Below are 14,688 nucleotides of genomic sequence, written 5' to 3' on the forward strand. Positions count from 1 at the left end.
TCTGAAGTGGAAGGGTTATTTGCAGCAATCTCCAATCATCAGAAAAACACCTAAAAAGAACCCCTAAACTGCACCCCTGGCACTCACGAAAGGGGATTTAGAACTTTTCAATTTATTTCTTCCTTGGTGGAAAAGCTTTTCAAATGCCGTGTCAACAAGATCGGGTCCATCTAGCAAGTGTCCTACGCTGAACCTCTTCATCTTCTTTTGCAGTCACCGAGATATTTAAAAGACAGGAAAACGGTCCGCTTGCACTCAAGCCCCATCGCCCTGATGTGAGCATTCCCAAGCCTCTGGGCTGTCCTATCCCTGCCCTCAGGAGTCTTTCCTCACGTCGGAAATACTCCTCCAAGGAGCATCCCTTTGAGGTTAACTCATCCGGCTAATGGGCACTAACAATTAGCAGAATGAGGCTCAAAAACTCTGTTTTGGAGAAAATCCCCGTATTTTTTCCAAGTTACTCGGTTGAAATTATCCTGATTTTTCTTTGCTGGGAGATTTCTTCCCATGTTTAAAGACAGCAGCATGAAGAAGCGTCTTGAAGGTGTGGACAAAATAAACCACCTTGGATTTATGTTCAGAATTCGTTTGTGCAAATTAAGGACGATGTAGAAGCGTTTTCCTCCTGAAACGGCTTCTTGTCTTAGGGCAGATACCAGAAATCAGTGTATAAGGGACAGGAAAACTACTGTAATTCTAAGATTCTGAAGAAAAGTAATTCAGTCCCGCGAGATGAAAAAGATTTATAAATCGTGCATTTGTTCATCAAGGGGGGAGTTCAAACGGAGTTCTGCTGGAAAATACAAACACCGTTTCTCCATTATTTGCTCTGTTCTTAAAAAGCACTAGATATGATAGTTTTATATGTTTTTGAGTCTTTTCGGGAGATAGGAGGTTTATTTCCTTCGTTATATTTATATTGTATATGTATATGTTTATATTATTATGGATTTTCTTTTTTTTTTTCTTTATTTTCATTTTCTGACCATTGAAAATGACTCAAATATGACCAAACCCTGCAGAATATTCACTGCGGTGTTGATGGCTTGCTTTTGCCTTTGGCTTTTCAAAATCGCCCCCTTCCTACTAAGACGACAATCTTCATTTTGCCTTTATCACCTCACTGATGTGTCCCCCATGCCTGCAAATGGCAGCAGCAGTTGTGACTCATGCTGTGGCACAGCCCTGTGCTTGTGCCCGGCACTGCCGCATAGGTAGGGAGAAAAGACTTTTACGTGACCTGCACTAGGCAGATAAATCCGCAGTTCCCTCTCTGTAATTCGGGGAGAAAAATATCCTCAAATTTCTGCGTACTTTGTAGCAGAGGCAACAATCGAAAATACGCTGGAATTTCACAGAGTACTCTCAAACGTCCTGGAGGTCGCTCAGGTGGCCAGATTGGACCGAGCACGATGTGTCAGCTTCATGCACTTCATACACAGGTGTGCGAGAATTTGGGGTCGGTCTGTGTACAGGGCTCGGAGGCGGCAGAAATGTTCAGTACACACACAAACGTACTGTTGAGGGATACTTTTGGGTTTAGCAATTGCAGTTGTGTATTACCTATAATAGAAGTGGAAGCTTCTCAAGGCAGACGGATAAATAATTAAACACATCCCTCTATATGTTTCAGCTTCAGGAGAAAAAAAAAAATCGTTCGGATATTAATTATTTATACATCTCCATGTTTATCTTCCTCTGGCGACGAATTACACAAGGGAGAAGACTAATCGAAACCAGGAAAGATTATTATTATTATTATTAGTAGTAGTAGTAGTTAATGATTGGTAAGGGCAGCAGGAAAGACCCTGTGACTGCATTGCAAAATTAACACAGAGCCAGAATACCGGGAGCTGCTCTCCCTTGCTTACGATTTCAAGATGGGATCCTGCTTTTGTGGGAGAGAGATGGGGTAATCTTTCCCTTCGTATTTACTGACACTATCTACGAATCAGATAGAGAAGTTACGAGGGTGCCATATTGAGAAGATTCAGCAGTAGTTTGCAGGGTACAGATTAGATCAGCAGTCTCTCAACGGCTCCCAGCCCTGCCACTACGAACCTCCCCAAAGCATCCGACCTCCTTCATCAGCTGCCGGTGAGGAAAAGCTTCCCATTATTTCTAGGAGTTAGAGCCCTATAAGAGATCGCAGTCTTACCTGTAGAGTTGACCAAGCGATTTCCCAGCAAAATTCTTCAATCCCTCCTTGCCAGGGGTCAAAATCCTTTGTTTTACCGACTCCATTCCTGCGGGGGTGCTCGCTGGATTCTGCTCTGCTCTGGATAGGGCACTGCTACGAGCAACGGTGGTTCATATTGGTTTAATCTCTTAACTTTTTCCCCTCATTAAACGGCTCTCAGTGTACCTCCGGGGAAAGGGAGAGTGAGAGGAAGCGTGCGCGCCCGTGTGTGTGTGAGAGGGAGCGGAGAGGCGGCGTGCAGAGCCGAGGGGCGGGGGGGCGAGGGCGAGGGAGCGCGCCTGTGTGCGGCGGCGAGCGGCAGCCCGAGCACGCAGCAGGCAGTCCCCGGCTTTCCTGGCAGCACGGAGTTGCCACGCACGGTCAGAAAGTCTTCTTGGCCTCGCAGGGTTCGCTGCTGGCAGGTGGAGGCAGTGGAGGGAGTCCGGCTGGGAGGGGACGGAGATCCCTTTGCGGGAGCGCTTCAATGCGATCTCGGGCTGGCGCTGGCGGCTGGAGGGGGATGGGTGAGCTTCTCCGCCGTAGGCAGAGCGGCCGCTGGCTAAACCCTAGACGGCGAGGAGCCCCGGCTTGTCCGTACTGCCGCCCGCCCTCCGCGCAGGGCTGCTCCCACCGCGGCCGCGCAGGTCGCGCCCTGAGGCGGCGGCGGCGAGAGGCACCCTCAGGGCACCTCGGCCCGTTCAGCACCGTGGACAGCACCGCAGTCCGCAGGGTCCTCTTGGACTCTCCTCGTCGTCGCCCCGCTCCTCGGGGCTGATTTGCCGTACGTCGGGGCAAGCGTGGAGAGAGAAAGGGGCCTTCGTGCCGTCAGTCAGGGCGCTAACTGCACATGGCACCGCTCTTGCTATAAATAGATAACATCTATTCTGAAGGTATATTTATCTCTATAGTCATCTTTACTTGCACTGCTTACTTTATATCATATTAGGCATCCATTAGTGACTGCATTCTCTTAAACATTTAATATTTCCTATCTCTTCTGTCTCCTCTGCTTTCATGCCTCTGTGTAGGCCAGCATAACGTTTAGACTTGTGTCAGTGTTCCAGAACTGGAATGAGCTGGGTGTATTCTGAACTGAATTATTTTTTCTTTGCAGGTCTAGTAATTATTTTCCCACTTTAATCACTCTGAAGTAGATTGAAGATGCAAAATGTACTATTTCTTTCTAAGTCATAACCATTACATTTCTACATTTCTCTTAGGCTTCATGTGAATCCTAACGTTTCTATGTATTTTTAATTAAAAAAAAAACAAAACAACAAACCTGTGTTCTGATCAAATCCTCCTAAAATTATTAAACTCTTTCACTTGCTTCGTTGATGACAAAAGGTAAACAGAGTATTTAAAAGTAAGATTCCCTGATGGAAACGGGTGTTGTAGCTGCAGTGCCCTAAATGCAGCTGCTCTCTGGATTTATGTAACTATTTTTTCCGATGTTGCCCTCTCGTGGAGGGTTAATGAAGTTTTACAGCAGCAAAGCACATTTATACAAGGATTTTTATTTTTTTTTTTAAATATTGAAATTCCCATAATGTATAATCAGCGTAGAATTTTGATATTTCCTTTCAAAATCGTAAAAGAGCCACAAAGTACTAAAAGAGAAAATAAATGATGTGTAAATGATAGGTAATTGCAATGTTGCTAATTAACATCATAACACAGAGCTGATTTCTGAATAGTGATAGGTACTGAGGGAGGGGGGTTTCAGCACAGGTTTCAGTGCAGCATCTTGCCTACTATTGTGCTGCCAACAGGATTTTTCCCAATGGAAGCAAAGCTGCACAGTTACATAAGCAAGTCTTCCCAGGGTTTCACAGCTTCAGTGTGCCATTGCAGAAGCTCAAAGGAAACCTGTATTAATAGCTTCTTCTGACAGGCAGTAGGAACAGGAAATCATTTAGCAGGGATGCAAAGGGATAGGATTCCATAACGCCAGCCTTCCAGAAAAGTACTGAGCCCTTTTCTGAGCTGGAATTTGAGACTGGAAATCTGCAGAGCAAGGGTGCTTTGTTCATTTGTGCACTACCTAGGAGGAGCTCTGTCCCTTTTCTTTAGCAAACTCAGCACTGGCGTGGTTTTGATGCTATGGCTACTAAATAGCAGCAATAATTATTAGAAAAATCATAGCATTTTCTAAGTAAATGACTGATTTGGGAAAGATAATTTATTATATCACACAAAAATGGATTTACAGGAAGGATGAGACATTCCTGGGTGTAGAATCATACTTGAGGAGAATTAATTAGTCCTTAATTGGGTAAAATATGCAAAACAGCAATAGTACAGTGAAATGCTACAGTGTCTGGGCTGCTGCTGTAGCCATCTGAAGCAGAAATTCTGTGTCTATCACATGTTATATCCAGCTATTACTGACTCACATCCTGATCAAGCTCATCTGCTTTGGGTTTACATGAGGCACTAATAAAGAAAGCTAATGTCATCAGTGTTACAAAATATGTACAGACCTGTCAGCTTTTTAAACTTTTTATATTTTATTATTTATTGCATGTTACTGACACAAGTTATTTAGCCCTAGTAGATTACAGCACTTCTGAAAGAAAAAACACATTAATATATGCTTTCAGAATTGTTATCAATATTTATTTCTATAACAAATACCTGTCACAGACAGACCTCTTTCACAAAAGACCTAATTCACACTCCAGTGAAATTCCTGTGAGGTCTTTCCACTGGTGTCAGTGGAAAGTGAAATAGGATGTGATGCAGCAAATTCCCATCCAGATGTCACAGCTAAATGTTCACATATTGACCAGAAGAATAGAGATTTGGTCAAAAATCACCCAGTAAAAAATGCAGTTCTGAAAAACTCTTAACAATTCCTGTGGGTCTGGGATGACAGTGTAGGATGCAGGATGCTGCAGGTGCCTGCAGTTTTTCACATAGAGAGGAAAGCTTATTGTTTAATCCCCAGATCTTGTATTTAAACACAACTCTCTTTGCCTGAGAAGAGTTTCCTTTTGTTTTGTTTTTTTTCTTGCATGGAGACCAAAGGACTGAGTCCTTACCTGCGCTTTTGTTTCTGTAAATAGTCAATTCTTACAAGTTCCTCATTGAGCTATTTCAACAAGTTAATTGAAAAGAGATGAAGAATTACAGGCATGGTTCTTAGCTTAGTTTTTCTTATTGCTATATAGATAATCTCAAAAATTTCCTCATTAACCCTTAGTGTAGTGTCTAATTAGAGTATAATCCTTTTAGAGGACTACAAAGGCAACACAGTGATATATATTTCCCTAAGTTTTAGTCTGTCCAAACAAGACTAAAATTTTCATAAGACTAAAATTTTCATCACACTAAAATTTTCATCAGTGTTATGTACCAGTGATTTAAAAATACAAATTATTTCAATTCCGCTTTTGACCTTGTCTTCACTGCTGGTACACTGCCAGATGGATTTGGTCCTTCCCAAGGGTCATGAATGCAGATCTTGTAAATGAATATATGTTTTATGAATCATTTTGAAAAATAATCCTGGTATGTGTTACTTTGTATTCATATGATCATAGAGATTAAATCTGAAAGATTTCGTTTTACCCATCTATTCAGAGGTGACCAAATACTGCTCTTAAGGATATAGTATCATCTTCAGAAATAAATTATGTGCTTAAAATCTTAGTTATGCCATGAAATGCATGTCTGTAATACCGAGTCATCTGGGACTGAGAATAACAGAAGTATGCCTTAAAAATGATGATCTGATTCTCACTTCTATGACATCCATCTACTGAATTGAGTAAAATTTGATGTAACCTTAAGAACAAAGCAAATTTTTACCTTCTTTTGGAGCATGGAACTGCAAAATCCCAAAGCAAGGCCAAAAGAATGATCTTGCTTGTCAGGCACCAGGAAGATGGTCTTCTGGAAGAAGCAACAGCTATGCAAATAATTTTTCAATAAGCTATTTATTGAAAAGAAATATTCAATATTCCAAAACAAATACTGAAATGAAATCTTTTGCCAAGCCCTTGATGAAGAGGCAGAAAAAGAGGGCAAAGAGATTGTTTAAAATTGTGAGCTTCCTCATTCTTCCTGAAAGTCTGTGAGGGTCGCTCACTTTGTTTTATCCTCCAGTGTCATGATGATTCCCAGCAACAACTGGATAAGTCCCTTGAAAAACTCAGAGCAATTTGAGGATTTAGATGTAGTGTCCATGTGTTGATACATTAAAGATGTGTCTGTGCTGAATCCTGCATTCCCACTTGTAAAGATTCCTGAATCCCAGCTGAAACTACATGAAGCTGGGTTCACCGTACATTATAGGTTATTTTGCCTCTTGCAGATATGTGCAGCAGTGGCTAAACATATATTTTATGAAATGTCCTTGTTCTTTTTTTGTGCACATAACTCCAAACCTAGGTTGTTCTCACAACGTGGTTACTATGTTCTGTTGAGATGTGTACTATACACAGAGTCTAAAGGAGAAACTTTAATGTGTCATAATGCTAGAAGTGAATTTCTTTCTGTTTCTCATTGATCTGTCTTGAACGATATTTTAATTTCCTGAGCTGCAGGCTGGATTGTTAATTTAAATGCTATAAACCAGACATGGCACAAGTTGAACTGTTGGAGCACATGTTGGTTCTCTGTGTCTATAAAAACATTGTGAAGACTGTTGATGTCTCTCATTTTGTGTCGCAAAGAGAAAAAGCTTGAGCTGAAACAAGCTAAAGAATGTGTGTGCCTGGGCAGAACATGCCCATTCACATGGAAGGTCATTATCAAACAGCTCCTGCTTCTTAGAAATAGAAATCTGGAGCTTTGAGCCAAGATCACAGGAACAAATAGGAAAACTGAGCAAGAAGTTTGCCACAGAGGCAGAATAAATTACAATGGTGGATTTTGTCAAACAAAGTTATGGAGATTTTCCACTTCTTTAACTAAGTGTGATATACAACAGCCTGGAGTTTGTTAATTGTGCTGCTCTCTTGCAGGTGCTCCCATGCAGTTGCTAGAATGTTACTACATTGCTTTGCCAGTAGCCTGAGAAGTACAAGAAATGGTAAATAATAGCAGATGGAAGTTGCACACTCATTTTTTCAGGGTGATTTCTAGTTTTAAGACAAACTGGAGGTAATTTGCCAGAAATCTCTGCACTAGCATAGATGATGAAATACTCTAATGACTTGCTATAAACCCTAGTAGTTGGGAAGTTGCTATTGTTTTCTGAGAAGGTAACAACAGTCATTAAGAAAAAAAAAAAAGGAAAAAGGCACAAAAGTATCTGGAAGCTGCATTTTTTAATTTTATTTATTTATTAAGTAATTTCTTGCTTTTAAAGTCCCGGTGTTAACTCTAATGGCAACGCCTAATTCCAAGATAACCCAGCATGTGTTTGGCTCTGGTAGCAGGGCAGGTTCATTATCCTGTTGAAGGTGCTGCCTTCAGCCATCTAGTGGTAAAAGCCATTAAGACACTGTAAGTGCAGACAATTTTTGTGCGCTGCTATGTATAGCGGATTTCACTGCGGAAAAAAAAAAAACAAATCCCACTAGGAGATTTGCAGTTACCATATATGAGTACACTATGGCTGGAAATTTTCCTGTTATTCAGAAAACCACAGAAAGATTATTTCTTCCATCATCCTGTTCCTGTCTAAAATCTGGTTTGTTTTTTAATATTAGCAAATAGATTAAAATAAATAAAAATTAATCAAACAAAAATCCACCCAATGGCAAACGCCTTTTAAAACTGAAAACAATGATGTTACTATTAAAAATCTATTTTTTTTTTGGTATATCAGTGGCGAAATTTGACAGTATTGAATATATCTTGAAAGTAGATGGGAGTGCTTATCTTCTTCCAGATATTACAGGAACATCTGCTCCCTTGAATTCCTGTACTGTTCCATGAGTTAAATGTGAAGGATCCCAAAGGACTTCCAGCCATCTGTCACATTCCACAGACAGAAATGCACCTACATCTGGGGGTGAGCTGGAGCATCAATTCTCTTGGTACACAAGCTATGCAACACTTGGTGAGTGGGATGCAATTAACCACAATGAAATTTAGCCAAGGATTGCAGTTTATTATCCTACCTTTTATTAATATGAAAGTTAATGATCTTTTCTATCATTAATCTATTATTATTTTATTGTACCATTATGTCCATTACACTGTTTAAGAGCTTAGGCAAGGCTTTTGCGTAAGAGGCAGTTTGGTCTTAGTGATAGGTCTCTTCACTGCATGAAAAACCTGGAGAGAAATGTACAAACTGAAGACTGGATTATAGTGCTTTTTTATTGCTAGAATTAGAAAATCAGAACCAGATTTCCTAAGGCTGCAGTAGTCCTTTCTTTTCTGTTTACTTGTCTCTTAACATTACTCTAAACTGTATTAAGAGAAGTTTGAGAGTGCGTGTGGAATTTCTGTTGGTTCAGATGACAGATTGCACTGATTTGAACAGAGCTTTAATCTATTACAGACATCCATTTGCTAGGTGAACCATTAAAGAGATACTAAAGATAACTTCAGATACATAATTTGATCAGGAAACTATTCCTGGTGGGGAAACCAAGCCAACACAATTCATAATATATATTTAGAAAGTAGTTGTGCTTAGTACAACAGAGAACTGACACCTGAGTTTGTGGGCAGACACTTGGACTCTTTGGTCTGAGACTGACATTACAGCCTCAATTTGTCACTCAGTTTTTTCATGCCTCAGGGTATTTTGTTATGAAAGAGATAGAATAATCCTTCTTTAGGACAAATACTGATTTTTCAATAGGCTAAATTAAACCAAAATACATAAAAAGCTGTGTAGGAAGAATGTCTGGTTATTCTATTGCATGTAAAGAGGTTTTTCTAAGGAGAAACACATACGTAAAACTGTAATTAGTAATCTATAGCCACAAAGTATAATTTGCCAGTGGTACAGCCAGCCAGCATATCTTGCCTTCACTACTAGAATATGCCAGAACAGGTTCCAGTGATCTAAGGATACTTGTGTATTTTCAACTGCTATACCGTAGCTTTTCTCTGTAGAATGATATTGAGACAGGGTGTTTAACTGTAGCAGAAGATAAATAAGGAGGAGCCATGTGTCTTTAGCTGATATTTGGGGTTAGTGGAGTCTGTAGAAAGTGATTCTATACCTTCCCAAGAAATAACCATGTTTTTCACTGAGGGAGGATTCCACCCATTCCATATTTCTTTGTTTAGCTTTATTTCATGACATGACATCACATAAATTTAAGACTGAATGTAATCACATTTCATCTCTTAAATTTCATTGGAATCAGCCTAATAGAATTGTCTCCAACCTGGATCCAAAACAGGAAAATATGGAATCTGGGGGGGATTATTATGTTTTATGTTTGCATCCACATTGGATAGCAGTAATCCAAGCTAGCAGTGCCAGCATATCCTCAAATTGCTAGTATTTTAAACAAAGTACTCCAATCATTTTATTTACATCGTAAAATCAAATATTGCTTGTTTTGTGAACATCAGAATGAATGCACCCGGCTCCTTGAGTCTTCCTGTCTTCAGGAACCCCAGTTTGCTACTACCTCCTCCTCATACCAGGCCCCGTATCTATGAGAGCTCCTGTCCACTCCTGCCTGCTCCTTAATGCTTTCCTGTCAGCATCCTTACTTCCCATTATGTCACTAGTAGGCCTTTTCCCTCTCCTTCATCATGTCCCTTATTTTTCTTTACAAAACTGTTTTGGGTAAACTCTTTCCCCTAAAATTGTAAAAACTTTGGCACTTCACATTTCTGGCAAATTTGGGCAAAATAGTTCAAAAGTGATTATGAAGGGTAATGGACACACGAAAACATGTCTAAGTATGATTTCACTAGAAAAAAGGTCTGAAACAATCAGTGTTAGATATTGTTGGTATTGTTGATTCCACGTTTCATTAACAGTGAAAGTTATCTTTTATATTCTCTATCTTTTGAGAAACAATTCCTCTGCTTTCTATAAACCACAAAGGTCTCACCTCTTTTATGAGATAAATACTTAAGAATTGCTATAGATACCTTCTTTGGAGAACATGCCCATGGGTTTGACGGCAGAAGGGTCCAAATGTTCTTTTCCTTACCACAAGATACAAAGGAAGAGCAAAGAGTGTAAAAGGTTTTGAGGTAATCTGAGCACAGAACCACTATTCCTGTTGGTTTATTGAATACATAAGTTGCTCCTTCTTTCCCAGAAACATTAGAACAGTACATAATTCTATATAGGAGGAAAATCCCTGCTGCATTTTAAGGCACTGCTAACGAGTTTGATGGTGATTACATTGTGTTCCATGGGGCTAGGAGGAAGATCGGGGTATCAAATAGCTGGCTTTTGGCCAGAGCACTCAACCCATCCATTTCAAAATCTCTGTGATCTCTAAATGTAACTAAAAATACCAAGTTGTCAGTTCAGATCCCTTTTCTAAATGTCACAGGGAACACCCTCAATCTTAGGATTCACGTGCATTATGTGTAAAAATTTTAAATCTACAGGCAGTGTCCAAGGCCATTTTGGATGGGGCTTAGAGCATTGTGGTCTAGTGAAAGACGTCTCTGCCTGTGGCTGGGGGTTTGAACTAGACAATCTCTAAGGTCCTTTCCAACCCAAACCAGTCTGTGATTCTATGATTCTGTTTTTTCTCATTGTTTGTTATAAATAAATAACTACAGATCTGATGGATTAACTACTTGATTCTTCTGAGGAAGCTGTGGCTTTGAATGTGTTGGGTTGTGTCATGGGGGAACATATGCTTTGACAGCTACACCATAGTGGCACTGGTCTTGCATGATTAGGCTCTACAGCACAAATTGAAATGGGTGGAGTGCTTCTCAATCCTTATTTAGCACCTTAATTTTATATATACATATACCAGATTAAGGTCAGGTACATCCACGTACTTAAGAACATGGTTCTGATTCACTTCTGTCTGTCTTACCCCTTCCTTCCCAGGTTCCGCTGGATGTAGTCACCCACAACTTTAAACATTTCAAGGAATGCTTATTCTGTTCCATCCGAGTCAAACTGAGCCCAGTGATTCTTGTGGGATTCAGTCTCTGTGTCACCAGTTCTGATGTCTCTTTGTCACCAGGGTTTCTCCTATGAGGTGGTGAATTTTAATTACCTATTTAATGGTGTGTTTGTGGTTTTGAAGTCCAAAGAGTTCAAAAGCTTGTGCTGAACCTTCAGCCCTTACCACGCTCAGGATTTCCTTGTCTATTCTTAGGTTGGCATTGCCATTGTGAAAACCAGGACAAGCTTTTCTGTCTTTTGGTTTTCAGCCTAACAGCCTTCAGCACGACAGCTGATGTGTACTGGGCCTTCACCGTGGGCTTTCACTGTGTTATGTCTGATTATGACAACTCATTCTGCAGTCAAGGTGCTTTCTGGCTTCCCTTGTGACGAAGATTTTCTGTTTTCTACCCAAAGGGCATGGTTTTATGGGCAGCACTTAACTGGCTGGGTTGTTTTCATAGCTGGAGAAGTGATCAGTTGTCACCATGGGTGCTATCTCTGTATGCTGTGATGTATGATCTATGAATCCCCTTCTGTTTGCCAAAGCCAAATATTAAAGTGTAGATATAAAGCTCTTGTAAGGCAATACTGCTTATTCTCTGGTTCAGTGCTACAGAAACTTCTCAATCCATTAGAAAAATAACAACTCAAAGGAGGAAAAAGACAAATGTCAAAGTCTCTGCTTGGGCTGTATTCCTACCTGACCCATCAAGAGGCATGTCTCTGCAGAATATGAAGAAAGGAATTCAGGATTTCACTTTCTGTATGGAACTAACTCTACTGTGCAAGTTGCATTTTACCAGTTATCTGTCTGTAGCTGAAACTCTTCCAATCACAGTTTCACACTATGCTCTCCTTTCAGAAGTGATACCAGTTCCTCAAAGACTGTCGTTAAGTTGGTTATTCTAAAGCCCTCTTGAAGAATAGGCATTTCTTAGACGTTAAGCCTGCTTTACCCACAAAAAACATCCATTAAACTACAGCCAAGCAGAGATCAAGACTGAGATGTGTATAAATATGTAAGAAAAGGTAGGCTACAAGCACAGTTCTATTGCTGTTTGCCGGATGTCCTGAGATTACACCCTGGGGGCTGCAGCTAGGTAATTAATTTCTGCAACACATAACTTGTTAAATTTAGTTGTTTGTTTTCTTGTTCTCTCTCACTTAATATTTTCTTACAGTTCCAAACTGTAGGTCTAACTTTATCTATAATTCCAATAAAATCACCGGAGTTATTTCCAGAACAAAGGACCCAAATTTTCTTACAGTGATCTGAATCATGCCATGTGTTTTCTGTGCAGATAACTTCTTTTCCCTTATCATGATTGACTTTAACTCAATAAGGAAGGCACTAGTTGTACCTATTTTTGTTTTGTTTCATTTTGTTTTGGAGGGATGCCTGTGTCCAGTAATTGATCTGAGGCGGTGAATTCATTCACACCCACCATGTTATAAATCCCCTTCTTTCTGGATGTCTTCTGCTTTCTGAAGGGCTGAACACATCAGAAGCTTTTGTGGCCTTAAGAACAAGAAGGTTCATGGCCTTTTCACTTCCCATTAGGAATAATAATATAATAATCAAAGCTCTGATATAGCTACATATCCCCAAACTGAATGGCCAGAAAAGCAAGTAGCGCCTACAAAATCCATTGTCAGTCATATCTTCTTAGCTTCCAAATCCTCTTTTACTATGAGGCCCCCATGGTTTATGGAAACATTGTTGCCTGGAGGTATCGTATCTTTAATGAAATTCCCCACCGAATCCCTGAGTTCAATCAGTCTCATATTACTGAGTCGCTCTTGGTGAATTGAGTTGGTCTTTCGCCTTCACAGTCGAATTTCTTTGGCAGGCCAGCAATTTCTTTTTGTTTGTGACAAGAATATTAATCAGTCTCTGAGTGGTGTGTGCTCCATCTTCAGTGGACATCAGAAGTCGCTGAGAAGTACTTTCGCATCTGGTTACCATTACACCTGAGGGCTTCACACAGTGGATACTTTTCTGGTCTACATGGCATCTTTCCTTTGCCTATGTCTTGTACCTTGCCTAGTGTTCTCCAAAAGGTTTCATAATTTGATATCTTGTCTTTCAAAAGCTGCCCTATACTCTCCAGCACTTCTAATAGACTTCAAAATGATCCTCATCAATCCTACCTCACTAAAAGGATACAAATCATGCATTCTGAGGGAGATGGGAAAACACAGCCAGTGAAGGAAAGGGAGAGCAGGGTTCTCTCTTAAGTCCATGTGTGGCACAAGGGAGGTCAGATAGTGTAAAAACCAGCCCAAGTTTTTCTACTCTAACTCAATCTCAAGGAATATTACTTTAAACACAACAGGACTTTCTCATGAGTGCTAGCATTTTTGCAGGAAATCTCAGAAAAATTCACATTCTGGAATTGCTTTCCCATATCCCAGGCAGGTTACCAGCCTGAAAGCAAGCCATAACTAGGCCTTCTGCGGAGGTGAAGGGGGTTTTGTTTCACATACACCTTCCTTTTTTCCAAAATACTCTATGTCTCATCATCCCATGCCTCATCTGCCCCAGTTCCCTGTAGCAGTGTAACAAGCAGCTTAGAGATCCATTGATTCCCAGCATTTGATTGAATGTCTCTTTATCAGCAGAAGTGGGGTGGCAAATGCAGAGGACATCCGAGTCATTTCCTTTTCTGCACTTTTTCTTTAATCCTTGTTATTTCACAGAAGGTTGGAGGGACTGTCCTGGGTTCAGCAGTAGCAGTCATTTTTCTCCTTCTTAGGTAGCTGGTGCAGTGCTGTGTATTTTACTTTCACTCTGGGAACAACGTTGATAACACACCGATGTTTTTAGTTGTTGCTCAGCAATGTTTACTCTGACCAAGGACTTTGTGAGCCTCATGTTCTGCCAGGGAGGAGGGGAAGCCGGGAGGAAGCAGAGACAGGACACCTGACCCAAACTAGCCAAAGAGGTATTCCATACCACAGCACGTCATGCCCAGGATGTAACTGAGAGTTACCTGGAAGGGCTAGATCGCTGCTTGGTAGGGCTGGGTATCGGTCAGCGGGTGGTGAGCAGTTGTATTCTCTCCCCTTGTTATTTCCCTTCTTGTTATTATTATTGGTGGCAGCAGCAGTGATTTGTTTTATACCTTAGTTACTGGACTGTGCTTATCTCAACCCGTGAGAGTTCCATTCTTTCCATTCTGCTCCCTGTCCCTTGGGGAGTGGGGTAGGGAGGGGGGGAATGAGCAAGTGGCTGCATGGTTCTGGGTTGCCGGCTGGGCTTAAACCATGACAAGGACATACACTGGAAAAGATCACCTTCAAAATTAAAATAATTCTAAGCAACCAATCTTGCTGCTAAACGTTTGGGCCCAATTCTGATGCCCTTAACAAATACATGACCAAAGTGGAACTTCATTGTTTTTTCTGCAGGAGAAATCGGGCTCAGTTCTTTCTACATCGGGGGAAAGGCTGAGTACACTGAGCATATGCAAGAACTGTTTGCTTCTTGATTAAG

General features: G+C 40.7%; 1 protein-coding gene across 1 annotated transcript in view; it reads right to left on the reverse strand.

The window, feature by feature from the left end:
- SLC17A6 (solute carrier family 17 member 6) overlaps window positions 1–2,756 on the reverse strand; it is a 30,365-nt gene extending 27,609 nt beyond the window's left edge. The window contains exon 1 of the mRNA XM_057414414.1: window positions 2,159–2,756. Coding sequence (XP_057270397.1) covers window positions 2,159–2,244 — 86 coding nt within the window. The 5' untranslated portion in view covers window positions 2,245–2,756. The remainder of the gene's footprint in view (window positions 1–2,158) is intronic.
- Window positions 2,757–14,688: the final 11,932 nt, after the last annotated feature.

Source organism: Pezoporus wallicus, unplaced genomic scaffold, assembly GCF_028554395.1.
Source record: "Pezoporus wallicus isolate ANWC-B61680 ecotype Strahan unplaced genomic scaffold, APGP_CSIRO_Pwel_v1 contig_5967, whole genome shotgun sequence".
NCBI lineage: Eukaryota > Metazoa > Chordata > Aves > Psittaciformes > Psittacidae > Pezoporus > Pezoporus wallicus.